Source organism: Kryptolebias marmoratus, linkage group LG22 (assembly GCF_001649575.2).
Source record: "Kryptolebias marmoratus isolate JLee-2015 linkage group LG22, ASM164957v2, whole genome shotgun sequence".
Classification (NCBI taxonomy): domain Eukaryota; kingdom Metazoa; phylum Chordata; class Actinopteri; order Cyprinodontiformes; family Rivulidae; genus Kryptolebias; species Kryptolebias marmoratus.
In genome coordinates, this window is record NC_051451.1 from 5,224,914 (window position 1) to 5,238,123 (window position 13,210).

A 13,210-nucleotide genomic window follows, 5' to 3' on the forward strand; every position below is an offset into this window, starting at 1 on the left:
TTACAAAAGTTCCACTTAACTTAATCATTTTCCTTTTTATATGTGGTCTCAAACATTATCATCATCCAGTGTAGATGAGGAAGAATCTCAGAACAGCTTTTCATGGATATAAACTGAATTTTATTGTGGTAGTTTTCCTTCTTTGGTTTGTTACTCATCTTTATTGCGGTTATAATTGTGTGGAAGGGTTGACGAGGATGGATCCTGAACTGTTGTTGTTCTTTACTACATTTTATTTATCTGATGCTTGGTAGTTTGGATGCTGGTTGCTGTAGGAATAATAACTCCAGTGCAGTGTTCCTTGTCATGGATGTAATGTACTGAGGAACTGGCACATCTGGCTGTTTGTAAAGCTCAGATTCATGTCTACAAGCTCTGTTCTTTTCATCTGACACTGTGGACTTGGACCGTATGATCAGTGTCATGTGCATCCAAAAACATCTCACTGCTAGTACAAATGATTACTGTGATTCTAATATTATAAATGCAAAAAACCTAAAGGACATTCGTGGTAAATTTCCTGGAGGTCTCAGGGTCCTACTGGAGATCTTGTGGTCCTCCTGGAATACTTCTTTGTCTGTTGTTTTTGACGCCATGCGTTTGTTGGAAGTATTATCATCAAATGTGCCCAGTTGGCATGAACAATCTCTGTGGTCCCAAAAATCTGGGCTACACCCAGTAAACCACAGAAGAATCTTGTGGACCAGTACTGGTGACAAAATTGACAGACACAAAACTTACAGACAGTGACTTGAATGTCCTCCAAGAGACCATGTCTTCGACTGATTTCTCTTCAACTTTATTCAGTCAGAATTTTACTCGTCATACAGTCACATTTCTTGTGATGTTTGTTTCTGTCTGTTAGTAAAATATCCCACGAACCACTTAGTGGATGTTATTGAAACTTAAAAAATAATCATTGGCTGAACATCTATAACTGATTACGTTTTGGTGTACACCTCATTCAAGATGGCTGCCACAAATAAGCAAATTTAGGTAACAAAAATGGCTACAACTCAGTCAACCTTACAGATATTAAACTGAAATTTGGTGTCGTAGTAGTTGAGAGTCATTAACAGCACATTTCTGAGAGCTAACTCATGTGATAAGGTTTGACTAAAACAGACTCCACTCTCTCCCATCATAACATGACAAGTCTAAATCGCTGGCTTGAAAGGCATTGGGCTATACGCATTCCTTTAAAGAAGGCTAGGTCCTTGATTAGTTTTAGTTTATTTGACATTTTATTTAGGCAACTTTATTCATAATCTGTATAAAGTATTGAATGTAAAAATATATTTATCTTTTTAAATTTCAGTTTCCTGTTTTTTTGAGTTCTTTTTGATATTTAAATTTCAAGGAACTTTATTTCATAAACCTATTTGCCGTGGACCGAGTTGAAAACAGGAGGAGTCACAGAAATTATTAGAAAAATAGGGGTTTTATTTTAACCCCCAAAAAATGTTTTTTCAATTCTAAATACAGAGCTCATAAAAAGGTCAAAAGAACAACAACTGAACTCAGGCAAAACAAACATGAACAAACTAACTGGCTGCACTAACAAAACAGAACTGACCCTCCTAACTGAGGCACAAGTAGTGATGGGTCTGACGACACTGAAACCTCGGCGCATGCGCCTAGGAAAACAAGGCGAAGCCCCGTGTCGGTGCGCGTATCTCTTTAATGAAAACCACGTGACCAATACAGTTCCTGTGTCGTTTGGTTGTGAACGCGCCAAATTGTATTTATAAACAGAAAATGTATCGACACGTTTGTGGGTTTTGTTGGATGGAGATAGTTTGTTGTTTGCGTTGCATTGGTTTTTGGCTTGTCATCGAAAACTATGGATCAACCAAGGAAGAGGAAGTTTTCTCCCGTGTGGGATCATTTTGATCTTATCATGGAGAATAAGGTAAATTATTATTCTGTTCTCGTTTCCACTATTGATCATTCTTCTGTCGGGTTATTCCAATTTCTTTCTGAAGAATACTTTAATTAGTTTACATGGATTAACTTCTATTTCTATTGTAGGTGAAATGTAGGATTTGCTCCCAGGTGCTGTCTTACTGTAACCGGAGCACTTCCACAATGCTGAGGCATTACCGTGGCCAGTATGAGAAGGAAGAACGACTTAATACTCCCGTAATCAGCACTGGTGTTTCCAGAAAGCAGGAGAAATGGTTTGTAAGCGGCGCAATCGCCTTGGCCCAAAGATGTTAACGCAGCTGATGTTTCTAAATAAAAATGTGTGAATTAACCTTGTTCAGTCTGTTTCCAGTCTTTATTGAAGTTGCCCGCAATTACTTTTTAAATCCAGCAGATGTCACCATTGAGTGATACAGCAACACAGTTGCAACACAGTTTGGGAAATGTGCCATACACCCAATGAGGCCTCATCTGCCCATCCTTAGGCACAAGGGTATATATACACTGGCTGATCAGACCATTACACACAATAGGGATACCTAAACACAATACAATCACTAACTACAAACAAACAACACAGTACAGTTAAGTTTGCTAATAAACTAAACACCAAAGAAGGAAATCAAAAATATTACACTTTAAATTCAAATATTAAATTAAATACAAAAGCTTATTTAAACAAAGCAAATTCAAGTTCCCCCTACCCAGCAGGAACTAGTGGTGCAGTCCAATTATCCCCTGTGCTTTTAGGTGTGCCACGCCCTGGCCACCATCTTTTGTCAGGTAACTCCCAGGAACCACATCAGGTGAGAAGCCGGTAAAAACAAACAAAGACTTAATCATAAGCACAAACCAAAATGAGCATGAGTTGATAAAAATACAAGTAACTAAATGTGCACGCTTACAAATAGTACTAATGCATTTAAATCATCATTTTATTACAAATTAAAGTTTCATGTTTAATGGCTGAATTAGGGTGCACGAGAGTTACCGACATTAGTGGAGTGTGGCCATGGGTTTGGCCATCACACTATTTGTTTTGTGATAATCATTGTTTATCCTATTTACTTTAAATGTATGATTTTTACTTTTATAACATTTTTTCTTTCATTATTTATATTTGTGATATCACGTAAAAAGGGTCTTATTTAAAAAAAAACATGCTCATGTTTTGAAAGTCCATCCGGTGTTTCCGGTCGATGCGACCATTTAATCATTACCCTCAGCGCTTCGTGCCCACAGTTTCCTGTTTATTGTCACTGTCTGCCGGTGAATTTTACGGTTAAAGGCCGTCAACCGTACATATTAACGGAACTCTGCCGAGCAGAACCTCGGTGAGTAACCGAACCTGGCCCGGTTCCGCAACCTCTCGCCGTTCCGCTGCTTTATTTTGACAGTTTTAGCGCGGCTTCCTCATCGCTGACAGCCCGCCTGGCCGAACCCCGGAACTCCTCTGACAGAAACACGGTTTTAAACCTTGGCGCCGCACAACACAGAGAGAAGTATTTCAATGAAGATTTAGATGTTTATCTAAACATATCGATGTTGTGATGATTTCGGCTTCAAAGCTTTGGAGGTAAAATGTGCGAATAAGTGAGAAAGCCAGCTATAATCACAGATATGGCCGGCTGGCAGCCGCCCTCTGCGGGTTTCTGACTGAGGAACAGCCGTGGAGGAACTCAGGGAAACCGGATATATATTTGATGATGTTTAACATGAGCCAAAGGTTAGCAATTGTTCCGATTTGTGCTAAAAGAAAGAATATTCTGCTGCAGGTGTGTGGTTCCGGGCGTGCTGCTGTCGGACCTTAAAATGTCAGATTTGTGAATGGAATTCGGCCTGGCGGTGTTTTCCAATATAGACATGACATCACGTGACTTTGGATGAGCTAAAAACTCCGCCATCTTACGGAAGTAGATCAGTTTAGCTTTTGCGCTCAGCAATACAGTAATGCCTTCTTATTCATACCCTCCAGGATTTTGCGATGTTGCGATCGCAACTATTAACGCAAAATCAAGCAAACCCCGCGAAATTGCAGCTTTGTGCAACTTTGCCCAAAACACCGCAACTTTAACCAAAATAACCCAAAATAACTCACGAAGAAGATATGTGACGTCATATCCTGTTAACATCAGAATACCGGGAGCATGCAGGAGCAGCGACCGAAGCCAAAATGTGCGCTAATGCTTCACATTTGCCCACAAAGATTTCAGCAAAACATCGCAGTGAAGTTAGTTTTAAGTTGGATATTGGATATTCGCGCTCCGCGGAGTTAGCGGCGTCTAGCTCACGGCTGACTTAGCCGTCCTTAAGTGAACCACCGCGCATGAGAGAAGGGGCTGGCAGAGAACGGCTGGCCGACATTAGTGTTCCTGTTTCGGTTCAGCCATGAGCTAGACGCCGCTAACTCCGCGGAGCGCGAATATCCAACATCCAACTTAAAACTAACTTCACTGCGGTCGCAAACCAATTTCCTACCCAGCTGCACGAGAGTGGGGGGAAGCTGTTTTGCACGTCCTGCAGTGTAATCATCGAACATAAACGCAAGTCATCCATATACAAACACTTTGTGTCTGTACAATCCAGAAATGGTCATGAATGTCAGTTTATAAGCTATCAAAGTTCTCAAATAAAGCACCTTTTGATAATGTCAATGTTTGTTGGTAATTATCTTACAAAACTAGTAAGTATTTTTGGTTTATACATTAAAAGTTGTGGTTTTTTATTGATTTAAGTAAAAACAAAAATTAAAAAAAAAGAAGCAACTTTTAGGAAAATGCCCCGCGAAATCAGGCATTTTAGCCCGCAACAATCACAAAAAATGCCCGCGAAATCCTGGAGGAACTGCTTATTGTGCTGCATTTTCGTGCAAAAATCTTAGTGGAAAATGTCCGGACAGCATTACATTTCATTGGTAAGTGTTTTTCTTGTAATAACAAAGCAGTTTAACAAGGAGATTAGTGCCTGAGTTTAACTTTACTGCAGAACTTTAACTTTACTTACATCAATATTGTACTTTACTAGCGCTAGTTTTAACGTAAAACTTTGTTTTATGCTTCTGTTAAGTCAAGGTCTGGCATTTAAACATAAACACGTGTGGTATTCTCTGAAAAGTTAGAATCTTCTAAAAAAGCTTGTGGACTTACTTGGAGGTTTGTAAATAAATGTGACAACCTGCATGCGTATAACATGAAAAAACTCAGTGTACAAATTGTATGAAATATTAACACATATATTACACAAAACACATTAAAGTGACCATGTACCCTATGATTTTAAACTGTCTTAATAATTGTACTATAAATTTAATTTAACAGCGGAGTGTTGCCCAGTGCAAGTGGAAATGTGGCCATCATGGATAGCGCACAATGTCTTAAAGCTTCTGAAGCCAGGCAACGTGAGGCAGCAGAGTTGCCATTTAACAACAACAACATGGACCACACATACTGCACGTGGATCTCGACAAAACATTTGTGTCAAACATTGTCACCTACATTGCAGGGTTTGTTGTGCGTCGGATCATGTCTGCTGTATGTTGTGATGTCTGCAAAGCATCCTTGGTGTCAGCTGCTATTCAATCACGCCATGAGGAGTTGTATCAGTTGCTCAAATTAAAAAATGAAGAGGGGCTTGTCACACCATCACAAGGTGTAGTCCACATTCTCACAGCAGCAGAGAAAGGTATCAGGCTGTTCATGAGCACTATGTCAGCAAAGAACATCTGTTGTGTAAATAAAGTAACAATGTATGTGAAGAATGAATGTGGGGACATTGATCCACTTTGCCTTGGGGAACACATAACAGAGTCTCAATATGGAATAGATAACCATTACTTTGACATCAAAGTCTTGGTTGGCAGTTACTACACTATCAGGCAGAAACATGTCGCACGTTTACGCTCCTCACATCTGAAAAAAAAAGTTTGTACGGCAAAAACTGACCAAGGTTATACTTCTCAAAGGCCAGTAACTGCTTTCTGAGAATGTAATATGATCAGGCAATTTTAAATTTGGTGTCTTAAAATACACTAATGCATTTGCCTGATATCTGCACTTGCTTTTATTTCTGAAAAGCGTGTGACTTTTAATTTTTTTTAAAAAATTAAAATAAAATTTTTGTTTTTTTATTATTATTATTATTATTATTAGTAGTTGTATTATTATTAGTAATATGTTTCTTTATTATTATTTTTTGATCTTTTATCAATTTTGTTTCTTTCTAGTGTATAGTCTGTATGAAAAATTATCAGTTTATGCCATTTTGCTTAAAACATTGCTGATTCGACTACTGTTGTTGTGATTGGAAATAAATAGCCCTGAATTTACGTTTTTGTTTAATTCATGGTTTTTATTATTATAATTAAAATAACTGAGTATTTGTGACATTGTATGATAAAGTACATGCACAATTGGGCTCCTCTTACCCACTAAAAAAAATTATTTCATTAGTCCTCAGCATTGTTTACATAGCCCTGTGCTTTAAGAATACTTTAGTAAGATGGCGCCGCTTTCGCCGCACCTCGGCCCGAACCTTTATAGCGGCGTGTCATGTCTATAATATATATATGTCATTGGTACTTTCACTTTAAACCGTTCAGAGTCACGTGACTCGATGAAGCTTAGAGGCTGACGGGAGGTCAGAGGTCATATCAGTGATGTCATCTACAATGGCGTCACTGAAAGTGTGACATCACTAACTGCAGAGCTGCATAAATGTAAAACCTTAACAGGACCAGATGATCTGTTAGGGTCCAGTAAGCAAAACTGGGCTCTACTGATCTTCATTTACTAATAACACAAAGCTTTCTTATCAAGCTTTGTATGTTTTTATCTTTTTAACTTGAATAGGTTAATTGTCTGAGGCCTTCTGATCTGTTTTAACATCAAGAGTTAAACATAACATGTTTTTTGTCCTTTTTATGTAATTTTTTTTTACAGAATTTTACCCTGATTCACATTTATGGTTTAAATGAGAGACCAATCTCTCAAATGGTCTACTGTAAACAAATATTTGTTTTTATAACTGGAGTGATAAATAGAAGTGTAAAATGTAAACCAACAGATAATCTTTTTTTTTTATGAACGTGTTGTTTTTTTACTGCAGAACAAATTTATTACAGATAAACTGGATTAAAAACGGATTTAAAAGAGGTGAATTGGATTGATAACAGGTTTATTAAAGATGAACTAGATTAAGAAAGATTTATTAGAGATGAACTGGAGTAATAAAATTATTAGAGGTGAATTGCATTATTAACTTGAATAGAATTGAATTGGATCAGTAAATTTTATAGAGAATAATTGGATTAATGAACCATCTGGATCAAATCAAACAACTGAATCTGTTAATAAAACCACACAAACTCACAAAACATTATTGTTACCGGTACTTATTCTCCATCTTGTTACTGACCTGACCTCGTGTTTGACCTGTGCGCTCCTCTTCCGTATTTTCTTGGCCCAGGTGCAGCTGGGCAGAAGCTTTCAGGATGGAGGACCCAGCGACGGAGCTGATGGTGTCGGAGTCGGATGCTCTGGGCGCAGACTTCATCACCGTGGAGCTTGATACGCAGCCCATCGAGTACGTGGTGAAGTGGGCCGAGGTGGGCTCCAAGTTTACCATCTCCTGCGTGAAGAAGGAGTCAGATGATTCGGCAGACCTGACTGCTGACCAGCTGAAGATCGAGGCGGATGAGGCCTTCTTTGCCCCCTATGAGGAGGTGTACCCCTGCGAGGTGACCGAGCAGAGCGTGGAGATAAAAACAGACTCTGACGACGAGGACGAAGATGCCGAGGAAGAGCAGGAGGTTCTGGTGGAGGCGGGGAGCAGCCAGTTGGATTGTGAGGCAGATTACGACCAGGGCAACTACGAGCCAGATGAGCGGCAGTTCCGCTGCAGTTACTGTGGGAAGTGTTACAGCCACGCCTCTAGCCTATACCGCCACCATCAGACGCACACTGGAAAAAGCGGAACGCCACTCACCAAGAGGACACTGGAGCTGGCACATCAGGACGCACGCTATATCTGCCCACACTGTGGCCTGAGCTTCAAAGGCAGCAGGTGAGCACGCCAAGTTCATGTAATAGTCACCTGATTCATGTTTATCACCTTCCAAGGTGGGTTTAGGTTTTTTAAACAACAAATACAGCCTTTATAATTTCTATTCCTGTTTGATTTATATCAAAGCATAGCTGTTTAATATATATATCCAAACATTTATTTCATATTTAAATGTAGATGTTTAATTTCCAAATGTAGCTTGTTTATAATCAAACATATCTGTTTAATTTTCATCCAAATGTGATGCTTTGGGAGCCCAGAGGTTTCGAACAGAGAAAACTAAAACAGGAGAATGTTCAGAGATACAGAGTTACAGGGGGTTGGGGGTATATCAGGGTGATGGTGTTGTAGACAGGGCTGTAGCTGCATCAGGTTTGACCTGTTTGTTTGTTTACCTGTCAGGATGCTGGGGAGCCACCTGAGGCTGCACGGGAAGCGGCGCATCCACCCTTGCAACATCTGTGGGAAAGAGTTCAACCACAGCTCCAGCCTGTCCCGTCATCGCCTCATCCACAAGAAAGGACAAGGCATACCCAAAGACGTCGCCCTTGGCACCAACATGGCCACCTTGCGCCACACGCTGAAGATCGGCACCAAGAACAAGAAAACCAAGAAGCAGCAGCATCAGCAGCATGTGGCCACCGCCATCATACAGAGTACAGATAAGTTCTACGCCTGCCCGCAGTGCGACATGAGCTTCAGGACGTCCACGCAGCTGTCCAAACATCAGGTGAGCCACGTCAAGGAGCTTCTGGACAGTTACACGCCCGGCAAGGAGAACTTGGGCGAGACCTCCTCCGACCTCAAGATCCGCCTGAAGCTCTGCTCTCGCGACAAGCCCAACTTCTACACTCTCTGCAAGAAGAACCGCCGCCGCCGCGGAGGGAGACTCAGCAAACGAGGCCCCGCCTCCACCGAGGATGACACTGGAGGCGGTGCAGACGCCGGGTCCCACGGCTGCAGCCAGTGCGGGAAACTGTTTAGCCACGCCTCCGGCCTGACTCGGCACCAGCAGATTCATAGGGTGACTGACAGCGCCGGCCACATGAAGACCGGACTCCCCGTCTCCAAGAACAAGACGTATATGTGCGTGGCGTGCAACAAGACCTTCATGCACTCATCTAGCTTCTCGCGCCACAAGAAGGCTCACCTGGAGAACGAGCAGCGATCCCGCTCTGCTGCCGCCACACTCCAGAACCGACCTGAGGTGGATGAAACCGCCCCACTTGAGTCCGACTCTGAGTAACGCCACCCATCTCTGAACTGGGGTTAACTGGTCCTGGACCTGTTCTGGGTCGGTTCTGGATAGCGCAGACTGATTTTGGACGGATTTGAGACCAGTTCTGCAAAAATTCACATTCAGAACTGTTCTAGACCTGTTGGAGGTTCTGGTTGTTCAGGTTTCAGGAACTGGTTGATTCCTCTCTTTGTAGATAACAACAGGACAACATTATAAGGTCATATGTTGGGGGGAAGCCCATATTTGGTCAGAAGTGACCACCCACTTCTTGCTTGTATGAAAGAAATTAGATTTAAAGTTTACCCAGCTGTTTAAGCCTTGCTCCCCACATCACACCTTTCCCCTGACTTTGAAATGTCACATGTTCACTTTTACTCAGACCTTGGCTTGAAAAGCATTATGGGAAACAGAGTCCCAACGTCAGGAAAACCTCCACTCCCTGTTTCTCTGATCAATAAACAATAATTAAAGCATAGCGATCAGCTGTTCACTCAAAGACAACAACTAACCAACCGTTTGATTGACCAGCTGCTGATTGATGTTTGATCATCACCAGCTGAAAGTGATGTCATTGATCAGGCATGCTGGAAAACTAGACAACAAACTGATTATTGATTGAACAGCGTAATTTGGAGACAAATCAATGACTCCATCCAAGAACTTCCATTATTGATGAGTCCAACGATGAGAAGTCTTTCTGAATGATAAACTGATTGGATCTTACAGAGGTGCCACTTCCTGCTTTGACATTGCCACTGTTGGAGTGATCTGATTGGCTGAACGTCTTAGCATTCTGATTGGCTTGTAAAGACATGAAGTTGGAGCAGACGAGTTGGGCAGCCATATTTGTAGTTCTGTGCCATCACTGTGCTGCACTTCCTGTTTCATCACAAAACTGCACTTATTTATAAATTTGGAGTGACTTTGTGAAATAAATGTTATTTAAATATTAGAAAATAAAAAAACAAGAGTTGGCCGTTACCATGGTAACGCCCCCCAGCTTCAGCAGACAGGAAGTGATGGCCAGCCCTTCAAAGTTATTGTCTCACAATGCTTCTAGAAATGTAACATGACTCAGACATGCGAGGTGAACAAAGACAGACTTGAATGCCCCACCCTGAATAGCTGCCCCGCCCTCTTCTCTTGTGTTCCCTGCTTGTTGGCACTTTGATTTTACTGTGTGAATTGGATTTAAGTTGATGGTGATTTATTTATAAATGTGTTAAAGTCGTCTGAGCGTCTACCCCCCACCCCCTTCCCCAGTAGACGATAAAGAGCACTTGGTGGACCCCTCTCTCCCCTCATCCCCCTGCTCTCCATGTTCTGGTTTCTGTTTCTTAAAGGTGCCGTTTTGTCACTGCACAGCATTTAGCTTCATGTTGTGTTGCTTTGTTCTTGTTCTGGTTGGTTCTGGTTCCGACAAAGTTTCTCACTGCAGATTGAAGGTTTGTCATTGTGTTGTGTTTGCTGATAGAAAAGCCCAGTTGATTGTTTTGTCTTTTGTTTTGTAATAAACAGTAAACAAAGTTTATGTCTCTGTCTGTTGAAGCAAACACACAGATCCTCTGAGTGTCCTCCAGAGGACAGCAGACATCTGTGAAGATGAGTCCACCCATAGACAGAGGTTGTCACAGAGCAGCATTTGACCTGCTGGATACAAGTGAGAGTGATGACTGAGGCAGGATTAGCCTTCCACAGCAGTGCATCATGACAAAATAAGTTGGTAGAATGAGAAACAACCAGCGTTTTATACGTTCTGCCATGAAATGGACTAAATCATTCTTCTAACAAGGAACTTTCATATTGTGGAGGAGTAAGAAAGACAACACAGGAGATGGGTGCGATCACCAGGTTTACTCAACTCCCAATTAACTGCCAGAACAAACGTTGACTCCAATGGTAAAACAGTAACGGAGACAGTGTGATGGTGAGCACCAAACAACATACGGTAACGTGATGCAACAGTAAGTGATGGCAAGCACCAAACAAGTAACTTTTTAAATGAAAAACAATATGCCATCTAGATGTGAGTGCAATCCCCAAAGTGACCCACGGAAGGCAATCAACCTAGTTTCCATCGGTCACGAAGAGCAACTTTTAAAGACCTATGAAACCGCTCGCACAACCCATTGGCCTGTGGATTGTATGCGGTAGTGCGGTGGATCTTGACCCCCAGACCTTCGGCCATGGTGGACCAAAGCTTTGAAACAAATTGGGGGCCTCTGTCAGAGGTAATGTCCGAAGGGGCGCCAAAACGCGCAACCCCGCTTGACAAAAAAGCTCTGGCCACCACTGCAGACGTTGTGGATGACAGGAGAACCACTTCTAGCCACTGGGTGGTGCGATTGATCATGGTCAGGAGGTGTGCGAAACCTTGTGATAGAGGCAGAGGACCCACCAGGTCTATGTGTACATGATCAAACCGCCGACTTGGAATGGGAAACGGCTCAAAGGGTGCTTTAGTGTGCTTGTGGACCTTACCACGCTGGCACGGAACACACACTGCAGCCCATTCCTTAACTGTCTTGCGCAGTCCAGGCCAAACAAACTTAGAACTGACCAGTCTTACAGAGGCCTTAACACTGGGATGTGAAAGGGAATGTAAAGGATCAAAAACCCGGCAGCTCCACGAAACAGGAACCAGAGGTCAGGGACAGCCAGTAGAAGTATCACAGAGCAGAAGGGGGCCGCCTTCCTGCACCTGTCTCTCTTCCAACTGGAGGCCTGTGAGTCCAGATTGTAGCGAAAGAATGTCTGCATCAGTACGCTGGTCAGCAGCCATAGCAGAAAAATCAATGCCGACATAAACCGGGGAGATGTCGAGCAGACCAGGGGTCAGAAATTTTGGACATTGCAAAGATAAGGGGCTTGTGGTCGACATAAGCACTAAATAAGCGGCCCTCCAGAAAAAATCTAAAATGGTGTGTAACCAGGTAGAGAGCAAGCAATTCCCTATCAAAAACACTGTATTTATGCTCATTATCCCGCAATGTCCTGCTGAAAAAGGCAAGTGGTTGCCAAACCCCTGAGACGTACTGCTCTAACACTGCCCCCACAGCTACGTCAGATAGCTCAGTTGTCAAAGCAATTTGTGCTGATGGGGAGGGGTGGGCCAATAGAGCGGTATCTGCCAAGGCAGACTTGGCACCAGCAAATGCTTGGAGGCATTCAGGAGTCCAGTCGATGCTGTCAGTGGCTTTTTTCTATGTAAGTGTGCCATATAGCGGCTGCAGGAGTTGTGCTGCTCTGGGAATGAAACGGTTGTAAAAAATTAACCATTGGCAAGAACTCCTGCAGGGCCTTAACTGTTTGTGGGCATGGAAAATCTGACACTGCCTGAACCTTGTTTGACAATTGAACAGCACCACTGGCGGAAACTTGGGCACCATATGCAACGGGAAAGCCCAGTGGCTGTTAGAGCGCTGCACAATGCCTAAATGTTCCATGTTGGCAAACTCCTCCCGTGCAATAATTAGTTCAGTCGCGCCCAGGCGTCGCGCGCGTGCGAACACCGGAGGCCCGGTTGTGGGGATATAATGTTTTATCCTGTGCTGTTTCAGAGTTTGAAAAGTTTGGAACAGTAAGTGAAGGAAACTCTGACAACAAACGTTGAAAAACATCCCCAGAAGCTAAATAATTAGCATGTACTAATGGCCCAGCTCCTCGCATTATACAAAGCAGTGAAATGAATGACACAGCGTCAATTAACCATCTGTTAGCAACATCAGCAAACAGCCCATGAGTACAGAGGAAATCAGCTCCAATGATGGGAACTGATCTCGCAGCCACTACAAAGTTCCACTGGAAGTTACGATCATGGAAACAGACTGTCACCAACCATTCGCCAAATGTTTTGATGGGAGAGCAGTTAGCCGCAATCAGCAGAGGACCACAGCTTTTAGCTAGACTGTCGGAGCCAGTCGGGGGAATGAGGCTCTTGTGTGAGCCAGAATCAACCAGGAATTCCTACCTGACCGTGAGTCT

The 13,210-nt window shown here is 42.6% G+C and overlaps 1 protein-coding gene across 1 annotated transcript; it reads left to right on the forward strand.

The window, feature by feature from the left end:
* Positions 1-1,843: 1,843 nt before the first annotated feature.
* On the forward strand, positions 1,844-10,753 carry LOC108246762 (zinc finger protein 135). The gene is made up of 4 exons (XM_025010151.1): positions 1,844-1,912; positions 2,677-2,732; positions 7,390-7,986; positions 8,389-10,753. The coding sequence occupies exons 1-4, from the start codon at positions 1,844-1,846 to the stop codon at positions 9,230-9,232; spliced, it is 1,566 nt and encodes a 521-aa protein (XP_024865919.1). The 3' UTR covers positions 9,233-10,753.
* Positions 10,754-13,210: the final 2,457 nt, after the last annotated feature.

What these genes read in the sequence shown, in the direction of transcription:
- LOC108246762 (XM_025010151.1), top strand. Translation starts at nt 1,844, where the DNA reads ATGGATCAACCAAGGAAGAGGAAGTTTTCTCCCGTGTGGGATCATTTT. An exon ending in ACTCCCAGGAACCACATCAG is followed by an intron (nt 2,733 to 7,389) that starts GTGAGAAGCCGG and finishes TTCTTGGCCCAG; the next exon opens with GTGCAGCTGGGCAGAAGCTT. An exon ending in CTGAGCTTCAAAGGCAGCAG is followed by an intron (nt 7,987 to 8,388) that starts GTGAGCACGCCA and finishes TTTACCTGTCAG; the next exon opens with GATGCTGGGGAGCCACCTGA.